The sequence below is a fragment of the Synchytrium microbalum genome, assembly GCF_006535985.1.
Source record: "Synchytrium microbalum strain JEL517 chromosome Unknown SmJEL517_scf0080, whole genome shotgun sequence".
NCBI lineage: Eukaryota > Fungi > Chytridiomycota > Chytridiomycetes > Synchytriales > Synchytriaceae > Synchytrium > Synchytrium microbalum.
This window is the reverse complement of record NW_022158429.1, coordinates 1-13,567: the sequence shown is the minus strand read 5'-3', so window position 1 is coordinate 13,567 and position 13,567 is coordinate 1. Positions and strand designations below refer to the sequence as shown.

Genomic DNA, 13,567 nt, shown 5'->3' with positions numbered 1-13,567 from the left:
TGATGCTCGACACAAATCCATGACAAAATTGCTGACGCGAACAGTCCAAACTACCTGCCTCGTGTGATTAAATGCCTGGAAGCGATCAATACAAACACTTATTCCCCATTCAATTTCATGTAGACAACAATGGCTCTCAACAATTACAAGGACATCACTCTGACCGTTGACGGTCGCATTGGAACCATCACCCTGAACAGACCAAAGGCGTTGAACTCATTCAGCCCCCTTATGTTCAAGGAGCTCGTTGACGCTCTCCGCTTCCTGGAGGCTCACGAGGAAACTGTCTTCACCGTCATTACTGGCGAGGGTCGCTTCTTTTCGGCTGGCGTGGACGTTGGAGGAATTGCGAACGAAACCGCCCTACCAAAGGAAGGCTTGGAACTGAAAATGGAACGAATCGCTGGAGGTTCTCTTACCATTGAAATGATGAGACTCATGGTAAGGCCCTGAGTGTGTTTGAAGTGACATCGCTTTCTGACCTGTATTCGTGATAGATTGATCACACAAAAGTACTCGTTATTGCCTACAACGGTCCAGCAGTAGGCGGTGGGGCCGCTTGGTTCCCTGCTATGGCAGATATTGTCCTTGTGTCTGACTCGTAAGCATGCTTGCGACGTTCGCCAAAGCCCAGTCCTTGACCTTACTTTCACCAGATGCTGGCTTCAAATTCCCTTCTCTGCTCTTGGTCTCGTCCCGGAACTTGGAAGTGTCACTTTCAGAGAACATATGGGTGTTAGGAGAACAACTGAATTCTTGATGTTTGGTCGCAAGTTGAGCGCCCAAGAATTAGAGGGCTTTGGAATTGCCAAGTATGTATTTGGAGCATTCTCCGCTTTTTTCATGCAGCATTGGGTCGACTTGAATGGAGTTTTGTTTTCGTACCATATGGGCTGATATATCTTTTGATGTATGTAGTCAAATATTCCCAACTGCCGGATTCCACCAACGAGTAAACGATTACTTGAAGGAGCAGCTTGAAGTGAGTGACATTGTATACATACGTGCTTCGATTAATGTTTGTGTTCTTAAAATCTAAAATTCACTCCTGGTCCTTTTGTTTTAGGTAAACGACTCCAAGTCAATGATGGAGACGAAGGTACATACGCCCGCAAACAGACTTTAATTCAGTTCTCCGTGTTTCTTACACTTTCTGCATCGTAGAGGTTGATTGTGGAACCACTCCGTGAAAGACGCATGTTGGCCGTATTCAGGTAATTGACAAATGCGCTTTTCCGGTCGGGTTTGTTTCAATTATGTCTTCGATGAACTCACAGAATTTTGTTTCAGGGCTTCGGATGCTCTTGCCGAGATGTTTGTTGAAAAAAGGTGCGTGAATGTTTGCTGAACCGTTTTGCTAAACGCAAATGCAGCTCTCATACGCACATACTTACCCACAATATAGACCTGCAAAGAGGTTTGCCATGAAGCAAGGTACGTATCAAAGATTACTCTTATAAGAAAACGGAGGTATGTTTCGAATCTTAGCTTTTCTCTCGTAGCTGAACTTGAGGCTAAGCGAAAAGCAAAGCAAGCTGGAGCTAGTACCACTGGAGCATCTCTCTCTGCCAAGTCCAAGTTGTAAACAATTGAAGAAAAAACAACAAATTTAGTCTACTTGATATGTTCTGCAATCAATAAAAGTCTGATTTCTATAGTGCTGTAACGACTGACTATAGCTTTTGCATATGTATTGCGGGAAGAATCATACATGAATTTTTATACTGGTTGCTGTTTCTCACTGACAGATCGAATTTTTCTGGCCCACAATTCCACCATCATGTTGAGAGATTTCCATTGTTGAAGCCACCGTAGGAGGTCTCACAACACCATCTACAGGTTGCTGTGTTGCGATTCCTATAATTTTGAGTGCGACAGCCTCGACAATCTTTCGTAAACGACTTGAATACATTGCAGAAATTGGCCAAATTCTTCCTGTGGCTTCCATGACAGGTATTGCTGTTCTTTGACTAGATGAAACAGGAAAATTGTTGGTTCAGGTCGTCAGACAGATCATTTGTCTTTTAAACCTACCAAGCCTCAAGCACTCTCAACGTTTCTTCCTTTTGCAACTGATCTCCAGGACGCAGTATAGATGAGGAGACGATATGTGAGGGCACCGCAAGAGCACTCAATACACCACCATATATAGAAAACATACAGCATGAAAACATCGGGCTGCGGACTATACACCATGATGCAGGCGGAGCGGACGTATCGATACCTCCAGTTGATGGTTCACGAGTCGAGAACGGAGGGATAGCGATTCCGCTACTTTTATATATCGATGTGACGATGAAGCGAGCGGCACGTTCTGCGAGGATCACCATATCTCTCGACGATACTCGCAGAGGTCGTTCACCTAGACGAGTTTTGAATACCCGCTCCGGGTGGTCGACGTGGTCAAGATGTAGTGTTGATACTCCCCTGCCAAGAAGATTAGTGTGAGATTGATATATGCAAATTTTGATGTTGCCGTGTAAGAGGCACGATTACCATAAGAACTCGAGAATTATTCCAGGGGCGACTGATGCTGCTGCAGTTGCATTTCCTGCTATGGCAGCTGGTACTCCATCACAAAAATCAGCGAATCTGAAAGTAAAGGGAACGTTAATGCATTTAAAAAGACTGCTTCAACGTTTTCATTGACATAAACGGAATTGAAACAACGATTTGATTTGATCAGCGTTTCTCTTTGGTCACTTACGAATCGAAAGGTTTGATATCACTTGGAAGACTGGCATACAATTCGATCATGGCATCATGAATTGTTCTCGTATCTGATTCTGCAGGAAAAATAGAAACTACTGACAAAACTCCTGGATTTTGAAAATTTCCTCGTCGTTTCTCACTAAATACATGTCGGTAGACTCGTCGTAATATCATTGCAATTTGGATGTGTGCCATTTCTGCTGCTTCGCGTCGAGGAGCATATTCAACCCATGGGTTTGTTGCCTTAGGAGCTCCACGTACATTATCCCATATTGTGTGCTTTGGATCTTCGTGCACAACCTTTTGCCAGAGTTCAAAGCCAGCCAAAGTAGCAGATTGACTACTACTGATCACTGACATGGATGATGCGGTCCTTGGTCCACTCTCGAGCAGATATGTATAGTCACTGATTGTTATAGTATGAGTGTCACGAAAGGCCTCATAAAACAAATCACTCAAACTCACCCTTCATAAATCAGTGGAGGGAAGCCACTCCCCATGGTTGAGTACGTGTCTACACGTAAGAGCATAGCCCATATTCGACGTCTGGGATAACAACACGGTGTTGAGAAATGAATCCACATCACAAGACATAAAATGAAGATTCAAATACCTAATTTCCCTTTCTGAGGGTGATAAATCCAACGACTGCCAGCCAACCAACCGTGTCGCTGATGTTATAGTATCTGTATCGTTCCTGTCTACTAACATCTTCTGAGCCATTCGCACTGCAGTCATAATCCACGCGAGAGCGTCGTTTCCATTGCCGTCGCCATAACTGGTTGAGGCCAACTACGATATGAGATATGAATGTGAGGGTAGATGGGACCCGCAGCAATCTTCCTGACAGAGTCTAAGAACGGTTTGAACGCAACCACGAGCTTCCATGATTCCAGATTTCCATATGTCGCCAAAACACTTACCAGTGAGCAGGCTTCAGCAGCTGGTAATGATTCAGACGAATGAGCGTCCTGCAAAGCATCACTGGCGAGTGTTGCAAACATTTGGCTTGCTTTCTTGGGATTTCCATATGGTTCCTTGTACAATTCCGGATGCAGTGAGAATTTAGCAGCTAAAGCATACATCGCGTTCAATAAATAATCTATCGAAAAAAGATTTTAAGTATATGGTGACACCGAAGCGAATGTTAAAGATGTGAACCTGGGTGGCGATTGACAGGCTTCCAGTTTGCAAAGAATGTAGGCTCGTGTAGTACCGGCGTCGTTGTCGCAACAAATGTGAAGTATACGGCAATAAGGTGAGACTTCAGATCATCGTCGTTAGATACAGGAGGTGGAGACATAGACATCCTTAATGGTGACATCGGTTCCAAGTCTATCTGAGTGATGATGGGCTGATTGCCAAATGGTTGATGCCCAGGCACAAAGAAGTCTACACAAAGAACGGTCACAGTTTGAGTCATCAAATTCGCCGAATGTTTCAAAGTGCAATGGGGCACCTCTTGCTCATACTGACCTGAGAATAAATTTCCGAATGGAAATTCAAGAATCGGACCATCTGAAGGAGTGGAGCCTCGTACTACCATAGACGTTTGCTCTTCGAATAGCATAGATTCAAGATGCAGGATGGCAGAGGTTCCAGGACTCACTACGTTTGGATACGATGCTTGATTCACTAGCGGTTCGTGTTGCGAAACCGGTGGTTGTGAAGGAGGAGATTCTGATTGTTTGACTTCTTCTTCAGATGATCCTGATGAGCCTGGTGATATCGGATATAGCTGAGATGGAGTTGAAGGTGGAAGAATTTGGTAGGGCTCATAATACGTCATATCTGGCATGGTTTCATATTGTTGATGCATAGTATAAGATGGACCGGCCATAGACCTATCCTGTTCAGAGTCTTCATCCATGTCATTCTCGTCTTGACTATTTTCCCCACTAGCACTGTTTTGACCATTCTCAGTTTTCAATAAGCCTGTTATTTCATCTAAGCGCTGGAGAAGCGCGTCACGATACCCACTCCTTGGGCCTTTTCGTCGCGGATGTTCGGGATAGGTGCATATATTATCGAACTTGTTGCGAGCCTTTGTACAGTTTCCACAGACAGGTTTCACTCCATCACATTTCCTCTAGTATGAGCGATTCAGCAATGTTGAAATTATTATCAATTCCTGATTAAAAGCCTCTTGATCTTGAAGCTCCACTTGATACCTGTTTCGTACAAAACGGACCGTAGAACATACCTTCTTGATTCGACAACGTTCACAAGCGAGAGCTTGTCTCTTACGAGCGGTACCCTTTGTCGTATAGCCTTCCTGAGGAGGAGGTCGCACCCGTCGCTGCTGCGAAGCTTGAAGTTCTGAGATAGCTTCAGACAGCAGCTGTGTTTTAGATTGAAATATATTGAATATTAGCAACACAGGTCATACAGCATTTTCCAACATTGACGTGAACAAATGTTCAAAATTGCGCATGGTCTGAGAGTGAGCTTCACCAACGCGTTTTTGTTGGTGTGTCGTTTCCTCGGTCCAAGTCAATGCTTCATGAAATCAAGACTACAAAGCTCAAAGGTATCATACCGGAGCGATATCATCCCTAGTGGCTTGCTCAGGAGCAGGAGTTGGATTTGGGATCCTATTATATGTATGGACGAAAAGTCAGAATTGCCAACAAAATCATCTCGAATCAGCCGGTCTCTCACAAGTATCCATTTGGAGGCAGCTGGCTGAGATTTGCGAGCAAGGTTGCCACCTCATCTTCCATCTTTAGATCCAATTCCGTCTTGAGGCCCTCTCCTATTGCTCCAGCAGTTTCATTCCCTGATGGAACGCAGATCTGCGGCTATGATTCGTCAGCCTTATCCACCGAAGTTTTGGCGCAGAACCGTCGAAGAGACACGCGACGGCATATGCCACGCGCATACAATAGAGTACGAAAACGTTACTGGACGTGTGCCGCGTGTGCAGCGACCGAAAAACTTATAGTATAGATAGTTGTGTGTTAAATGGCAATATTTATGGCAGTGCAGCTTCGTAACCCGATCCCACGTCCTTCCATAAATAAATCCCATCTTCGTGGTCAGGAGATGGTGGCAAAACTTGCATTACGGCGCCATAAAGAGATTCATCATGTCCGGCACGTACAAATGCGTGGACGCAAGCCTCCATCGATACCATTCCCCCAGAGCCTTCAACGAGCTTCTCGCCTAATCCGTACATTGGAGATTCAGGGTTTAATAGTCCACCAACGACCATGTTCGTAGCAACATAACTTTTGGAAGAAAGAAAAGGATTAATTCAAACTCTCTGAATCAGCAATCCTTCTGTTCCATACCCTGGACAGACCGCATTCACGAATATTTGTTCGGTATGAAGACCAGCCATAGATGTTACGAGTCCTACAACAGCAGACTTTGCAGCCGCACTAGATTTGGTGTGAGTATCGGCGTTTCTTCAAAAGAACTCATGTTGTCTTACTAAGAGGGAGTCAAATTGTAGGACTCAACACCAGCCATTGATGCTGTGTTAACGATGAAGATCTTTTTCTTCTCTTTTCTGGCATATTGAATACCCAAGAGAGTGCCTTGAACGACGGCTAAACAAGCGTAGATGTGAGTTAACACCATGACTGAAGAGGCGTACAGGGAGAGTTACCATTGAATAGCACAGCCACACTCTTCCTGTTACCCTTGCCAGCGTTTTCTAGCATCTGTCCCAACCCCTCGCCGACACCTGTAGTGTAACAAGGTGTCACTAACAGCTTTAGTGTCGTCAGTTCGTTTGCCACATCTAACCTGCGTTGTTATAGACCATCTAAACCATCCAAAGCGTTAGAAACCGAGGCCATAACCGTACAAGCGTCCCTTTACTTACATCCAATCGTCCGAATTTGGCCAAACATTGATCAAACACATTCTTGAGCTGAGCGGCATCGGAGACATCGCCCTTGATGGAGATCGCTACGTCCTTCCCTTTGGTACCGTGAGCCTTGTTGATTTCGTCCGCAACGTCACTGTCTGCGATATCCGTGAGCATGAGCTTGCATCCTGCTTTTGCTAAGTAGTTCGCAATGTTTCTGCCGAACCCTTTGGGGCTAGCGCAACCAGTTATAATCGCAACCTTTCCTTTCAAATCACTCTTGGCCACCTCGTAGTAGATACCCATTACTTTTCGGAATGTTCTATAAAGCAATTTGTTGAGATGCTATGATTTCACTGTAACAACCAACAGCTCTGACAGACTTTGCTGTTGGCTTACCCGACTATCGGCTACAAGATAGTCGATTCGCTTATAGAACTACGATAACTATAGACGTGACTGCCGCGTATCTGACTAGTCTCTGGAGTAAGATCACCACAACAGTATAAAGTTGCTATTTCTATACTTTACGACTTTGGAATGCGGAGTCGAATACCCTTCTTTCGACCCAGCAGGTAAGTAGGCAGCGCTAGCTGTACTTGTGTAGGATGGCACTTGAGCTGTCCGCTGCTACATCCCATCAACCCCATTTTTTTCTGTATTTTCTTTGACGAATGTGGCTTAATTTTCTTTGATGGATTGGGATCGATGCTTCATGAACGTTTCCGTCTAGCTTTCGTTTTCGTTTGTGATCGATTGGGCTTGTTGTTGTATTTCATAATCTTGTAAACAAGAATAACAAAGATAATTGCACTTTACGACTGTGTGATCTAGATGGGTATTCGATGCCGCATCATGCGACGTCGAATACCCATTTTATAGCTAGACGACTTGAGCTGAACAGTCACCATGTTGATTGTTGTCAGAGATTGATTAGGATCAACCTCAAAGATCTCATAGTTCTTGACAATGTTGGCCAGAATCAAAGTCATCTCCATCCTATAACAACTACGGTGTAAGCTCCATGTGGCAGTGTTCGTTTATAAACCAAAGTTTAACTCCTCAAGTCAAGCCTTGGATCTGACGATCCAGCATACCACGCAAAGTTTTGACCGATACAGTTCCTAGAACCTGCACTGAATGGTATGTCTGTTTCAAGTAGAAAGTGAATGTTAGAAAGTGATTGTAGAAAGTGAGTGTAAAACAAGTATAAGGAAAATTAACTTACAAGCTCCAAACTTGTCATCTTCTGACTTGCCAGTCCATCTATCTGGTATGAATTTGTATGGATCTGGGAAGATCTCTGGGTCGTGATACATGTTGTAAGACGATACGATCAGCAAAGTATCTTTTGGAATGAAATATTCTCCCAATTGGATATCCGCTGGTGCGACTCTGTCAGCTCCGGCGACCACTGGAAGGAGGCGCATGCTTTCTTTGAGAACACCTCGAGAAAGTGGATGGATTAGAACGAGGGCGTAACTAGAGTCTATTCAACACTTACAATTCAGGTATGGTAACGCCTTTGCCACCGATGCAGTGATCAATCCTGTCCTCTCATCAATTGGGGTCGCGTCAACTTCTTCTACCAGTTTAGCCAATATATCCGGATTCTTCAACAATAGAATAAGACAGTAGCTAACCGAGAAAGAGGTTTAAATTGAAATCTATACTTCCTGTTCAAGAACACCATTACACACACCTGATACTATTCGATGATGTTTCACTACCTGCTACCAAGAATAATATCATGTGGCCGATAGCGATCTCATCACTTATTCGACCTTCTGACTCTTCCGTGCCGTCGACTAGAGCCTGCACCAGATCAGCCCTTTTCACTTCGCCGGAGCGTCTCTTCTGAATGACTGTTCGAAGAAAGGCCACAATCTGACGCTGCTTCTCTCTTCCGGCCCCATTGACCGGTATGAATGTCAAATCTCGAAACCACAAGGCTGGCGCCGTGATAGCAGACCATCGTAATATATATTCTATATCCTTTTCCATTTGCGAGTGGCCATTGCTTATTGCGTCAAAACCGGCTCCAAATGCAGTTTCTCCTATTACATCAAGGCTGAAATTGTGGATATCCGTCCACAGATCCACAATTGTATCCCTTCCTGGACCATTGGCAAGCAAATCATCCCATCGTTTGAATAGAACGTGCGTCTGAGCGACCATGAAGGGTTCAAGGTTCTTGAGGTAGTTTATACTGAATGATCCTGACAAGAATCTTCTCATTTTGCGGTGAAAAATAGGGTCAGTCGTCATGAGTAGGTCAGGTTGCAATCCTGGGAAAACTAAAGCCTACAAAGACGAAGCTGTGATGATAAGCCCAACAGGCAATTAGAGTGTGCAAATTAACCTTGTTACCTCAAGCCCTGTGTGCTTGGGGTAGTCCTTCACTACCAAGATTTCTCTCACTAGATCTGGCCTTCCGATTAAAATAGCATCTGGTTTGAAACATTTTATTAATCATTATGTGACAAGGTCAGACTTTGACATGTACAATTTACCAGGTCCAATCCTCAAGACACGTCCAGGAAACTTGAGAAATCTGGCGCAATAACGTTCAAGATCACCACCTTTGAACCTCTGATACATAAAGTAAACGACTCTCATCCATAGTGGTGCGATGAGATTGAAGTATCCATCCGATGGAACCTTTCGCAAGGGGTTTACTAGGTTAAAGAGCAGGATCTGTTAGCCTCAAGAGATTAATAACAAAATTCCAACGTCTTGGACAAGATCAGTGGCTCCTTCTAATCACATTCAACCGCACATGGGGAACGTGACAACCAACTTGCTTGCCATGCCCAATACCAGATCAAAGGAGCATAAGGAGAGGATGATTTCAATTCTTCACATACCAAATATCGCATGTATGACACTAGAAGCCCACCAGGCTGTTGTAAGACCAAGCGTGATTTTCAAAAATCCAATGCTTTTGATTTGCTCCAAAACTGTTGATGCCAACTTGCTCATATCGAGAACACCAGGTTCTACAGGTGGATCTAGTGGGCTGACAGCGTAGCAGTTAGACAACAGCGGTTGATGATTCAGCTGCGATCTGTAGAATCGGCAAGTGCCACGTTGGAAGGGTGCGTTCTTGCTGTTGTGTACGAAGCAATAGTGAAGAATCGCATACTCACCTACTATCTACAACAGCTAATTGCTTGCTTGCTCAGGCTCCAATCGCTGGTTCACTTATAATTGATCAAGTAATTACTAGAGCAAGAAGTAGAATCTGTGAGCAAAGGTCTCACGTACTTTTCGCGTCAATTCGCGTGACAAGAGACAATAATATAAGTCTGAGCTCTTCGTAACTTTTTGTGCCCTTCGTTATTCATCGTATTCACCGTCAGTTGATGCTTTGAATGAACGTTGAGAGTTCGAAAATGGATTCGGACGATGGTTCTGACGACTTCCAGGATGCATTGAGTGAGCCAGACGACTCGGAATTTTATTCTCCTGTAGCAGAGTTGCCTCCAACGAGACCTTGGTCGGAGGTTTCAACAAAACTCAATGGCAACAATCACATTTCAAACGAAACAACTCCAAACGTAGCGGATCAGAGCACTCGCGGGCCCGATCGGAATGCTCAGACATCCTCCTATTCCAAGAAGCCTGTTAATGATACGCACAAACCAGCTACTTCCCACAACATTTCGTCCTCACTGTCGCAACATTTGCAGGCTGCTCCCAGTAAGAGTTTGCTCCCTTCTCTGAGAATATTCTTGCATTCTGACATACACTCTTCGTTCTAGGAGTTACCGCTCCGTTGAAGTTGGAGTCTTTGGATCATAGGTTTGGACTTCTGCGAGCACAGAGAGTCTTCTTGCCCTTTGTTACCTAGAAACACTGATGCTAACGATAATTCTGTTTTTTGAACAATGCAGGTCGTCGGCTGAACGACTGGCACCGTACGCAAATGGATCTGAAACTAGTAATCACGTCGAATCCAAAAGACAACAAAAGCGTCCTATAAGACCGCACAACGACGATTCGATCTTAGGAGGATTGTCTATACGGCAAGCGACATCGCATGGTAGAGGTGCTATAGTAGATGAAGACGGGCATGTGCGGTATCAATCATCGCCAAAAACGACCTCGGTCATAAAGAGTCAAGCCGATGCAGACTCTTCTGTAACAAACAAGGGAATGGACATTAGGCAATACGATCCACTATCCGCTCAAGTATTCGAACGAGTTGGTTCAAAATCATCCATGTCTCCTCCATCAGATGGCGAGAGTAGCGATGATAATATGACAACGCCAAAACGAGGATCGATACCAGATGATGCATCACTGCATTCTGGAAGTAGTACGTCTAATGTGACCTCCTCAACAACAAACGCAAACTCCTCAACTCTAGCCGAAGGTGTTGCATCCAGGACTCGAAACATGTTTGGCAGACTCAAACAGAGAGCCAGTGCTATATTCAAGGACCCTCCTACATCATCAAATACCAATAATGTATCTGCTAGTCATAATAATAACACTCATAATTCTAGATCCTCGACTGCTACACCATCTACACCACCCCTTCAGACCGAAGCCACTATAGTTAACGATCATGGTGACGACGGAGATGCAGCCTCTATTGCTTCATCTGATGTATCTGGCTTGACGAATATGGGAAGTACCAACTCGTTTGCCAAGGCTCATGCTACTGGCGGACGATACCTCAAAGTCCGCAGTAATATGAAGAAGACAAAGGAGCTAAATCGACTTGTTTTTGTGCAAGAAATGGGAGCTCCTTTGCCTGGAATACCAATGGTATCAGTATCAGGTGCAAACGTCGTGTCGAGTGGTGATTCGTCATTTTCTGGTATACATAGAGGTGCGAGATCTGCGCCAAGTACTAGTACAGCAGCTGCTTCAGTTACATCTAGAGAAGGATCATTCAAGGAGCCGTCGATAAGTAACAAGTCTAGTAGTGCTCATACAGCGGCTATGGGTGGTGACGCTTCTGATGGATCAGCATATATGAATGGTATATCTGGTGCCATATGGGCCATGAGAGTGTCTGAAGATGGACGATTTTTAGCAGCTGCAGGCCAGGATTGTGGTGTCAGGATATGGTGTCTCAGTGGAGATCCGAAACATGATGTGATGATACCTGCCCCTACTGAGCCTAATACGCCCAGTTCACCTTTAAGGATGAAAAGCTCCAATAGCTCGGTTATCAGTGACGACGGAGGTGCCGGAATGCGTAAAGGCTCAGCAGTACGGACACCAGTATCTGCAGATGTCGATGATTTACTCAGTCCAACTCTACGGGTATTACATAATGATTCTAGGCAAGAGTCTCGTAATAGCGTAAATCGGGCACCATCCTCTATTCGCCCCAGTGGGTCAGTTACTTCTGAAACCTGGTCGAATGCTGAAGGTGGCAAACAACCAAGAATGGAACCCGTTCTGGAGGATTTGTCGTCTCCAGGTTTACCACCTCTACTCCCAAAACGTCCAACACCCCAATCGATGGCTTCCATAAACTCATTCGCCTCAACAGCACCACCACCGATATTCCAATCACGTCCATTACGAGTATACCGTGGTCACGCGTCTGATGTGTTGGATGTATGTTGGTCCAAAAACGGATTCTTGTTATCGTCATCCATGGATCGTACAGTCCGATTATGGCATGTCTCACGGTCTGATTGTCTATGTTGCTTCCAGCACACAGACTTTGTAACATCTATACGGTTTCATCCCACAGATGACAGGTATTTTGCATCAGGATCATTAGATGGGCGGATTAGAATATGGAGTATACCTGAAAAGAAGGTAGAACGATGGAATGAATTGCCTGGATCTGGATTTGTAACTGCTGTAGCGTTCTCTCACGATGGCAAATATGTTGCTGCTGGAACGTATGCTGGAGACTTACATTTGTTTGAATTCAATGGATTGGTGTATCGTACTCAGGTGAGTGGTTTGTTTTGGAAGTGGACTGATACACCCCTTTTTTTATTCATCGAACAGTGTTAACATCCGTCCTCTCAACTACAGGTGCAGGTCAAATCAACGAGAGGTCGCAACCAAGGACGTAAAATAACTGGTATAGAACCATTACCCCCATCACGTAGTATAACAACACCAGAAGACCTCTTTCTAGTAACCTCAAACGACTCTCGTGTGAGACTGTATAATATTCGAGACATGTCGCTAAGACGTAAATTCCGTGGTCCTGAAAACCGTAACTGTCAAATACGAGCCGCCTTCTCTGATGATGCCACATTCATAACATGTGGCTCCGAAGACAAGTGTGCATATATATGGAGAACAGAACCACCCCCTGATGCAGGTCGACAAATGAGTGGTGTATTAAGTGGTATGCTTCACTGGCAATTAGATCGTGAATTTAGAGCAGCAGAAGCATATGAAAAGTTTGTAGCATCAGATGATATAGTTACATGTTGTATCTTTGTGCCTTCAAAGATGCGGCATCTGATTGAAGAGTATGGTCGACGTAAACGGACTCATCATAATGTACAGGGTGAGACGCATCCTGGTGATAGCATACCAGTAGAAGACTCGTATCAAGATCAGCGCTCAAATGAAGCCGAAGGATTGATTCTCATTTGTGCAGATCGTGCAGGTCGCATTCGTGTATTTGAGAACGAAGCATTTGATGCTCCATCATCGTATCCGATATTGTGGGACGCTATACACGCATCATCAGCTGCTGCTGCCGCATCATTATCAACTAGTACTATAGCTGGTGGTAAAGCACTAGAACGAACTGCATCTATCCCGGTCAGGCCGACTTCCCGTCCACTATATGGCGCACCGTCACCTCGAGGATCTGTATCATATTTAACACCTGCTAGTCAAACCATGTATGGAGCTGGTGTCAGTAATAGTAGCAGTAATGTATCACTGTCATTGAGTGCTAGAAGTGGTGATAGGCTACATAAGGATGATGATCCGGTTAGGAGGGCTTCTGCTTCGTTGCCTCGTAATGCTTTGACGTCTCCGATTAATGGTACTACTAGTAGTAACAGTAGTAATAATGTCGATCGGGTTAGTTCTGGT

The 13,567-nt window shown here is 44.6% G+C and overlaps 3 protein-coding genes across 3 annotated transcripts; 2 read left to right on the top strand and 1 right to left on the bottom strand.

Moving 5' to 3' along the window:
* Nucleotides 1-129: 129 nt before the first annotated feature.
* On the top strand, nt 130-1,585 carry SmJEL517_g06134 (uncharacterized protein; the record flags this gene model as incomplete). The annotated part of the gene is made up of 9 exons (XM_031172060.1): nt 130-441; nt 498-601; nt 657-812; nt 919-982; nt 1,067-1,099; nt 1,165-1,214; nt 1,291-1,329; nt 1,406-1,434; nt 1,503-1,585. The coding sequence occupies 9 exons, from the start codon at nt 130-132 to the stop codon at nt 1,583-1,585; spliced, it is 870 nt and encodes a 289-aa protein (XP_031021963.1).
* A 153-nt stretch (nt 1,586-1,738) lies between these two features.
* On the bottom strand, nt 1,739-5,435 carry SmJEL517_g06133 (uncharacterized protein; the record flags this gene model as incomplete). Its single annotated transcript, XM_031172059.1, has 12 exons — nt 1,739-1,970; nt 2,035-2,427; nt 2,497-2,592; nt 2,708-3,118; nt 3,178-3,258; nt 3,326-3,504; nt 3,636-3,814; nt 3,874-4,104; nt 4,189-4,801; nt 4,916-5,053; nt 5,252-5,306; nt 5,374-5,435. The coding sequence occupies 12 exons, from the start codon at nt 5,433-5,435 to the stop codon at nt 1,739-1,741; spliced, it is 2,670 nt and encodes an 889-aa protein (XP_031021960.1).
* A 4,489-nt stretch (nt 5,436-9,924) lies between these two features.
* SmJEL517_g06132 (uncharacterized protein) lies at nt 9,925-13,555 on the top strand (the record flags this gene model as incomplete). Its single annotated transcript, XM_031172058.1, has 4 exons — nt 9,925-10,231; nt 10,294-10,333; nt 10,426-12,457; nt 12,542-13,555. Coding segments are annotated over 4 exons (3,393 nt in total), but the record flags the coding sequence as incomplete, so codon positions are not given.
* Between the last annotated feature and the right edge of the window lie 12 nt (nt 13,556-13,567).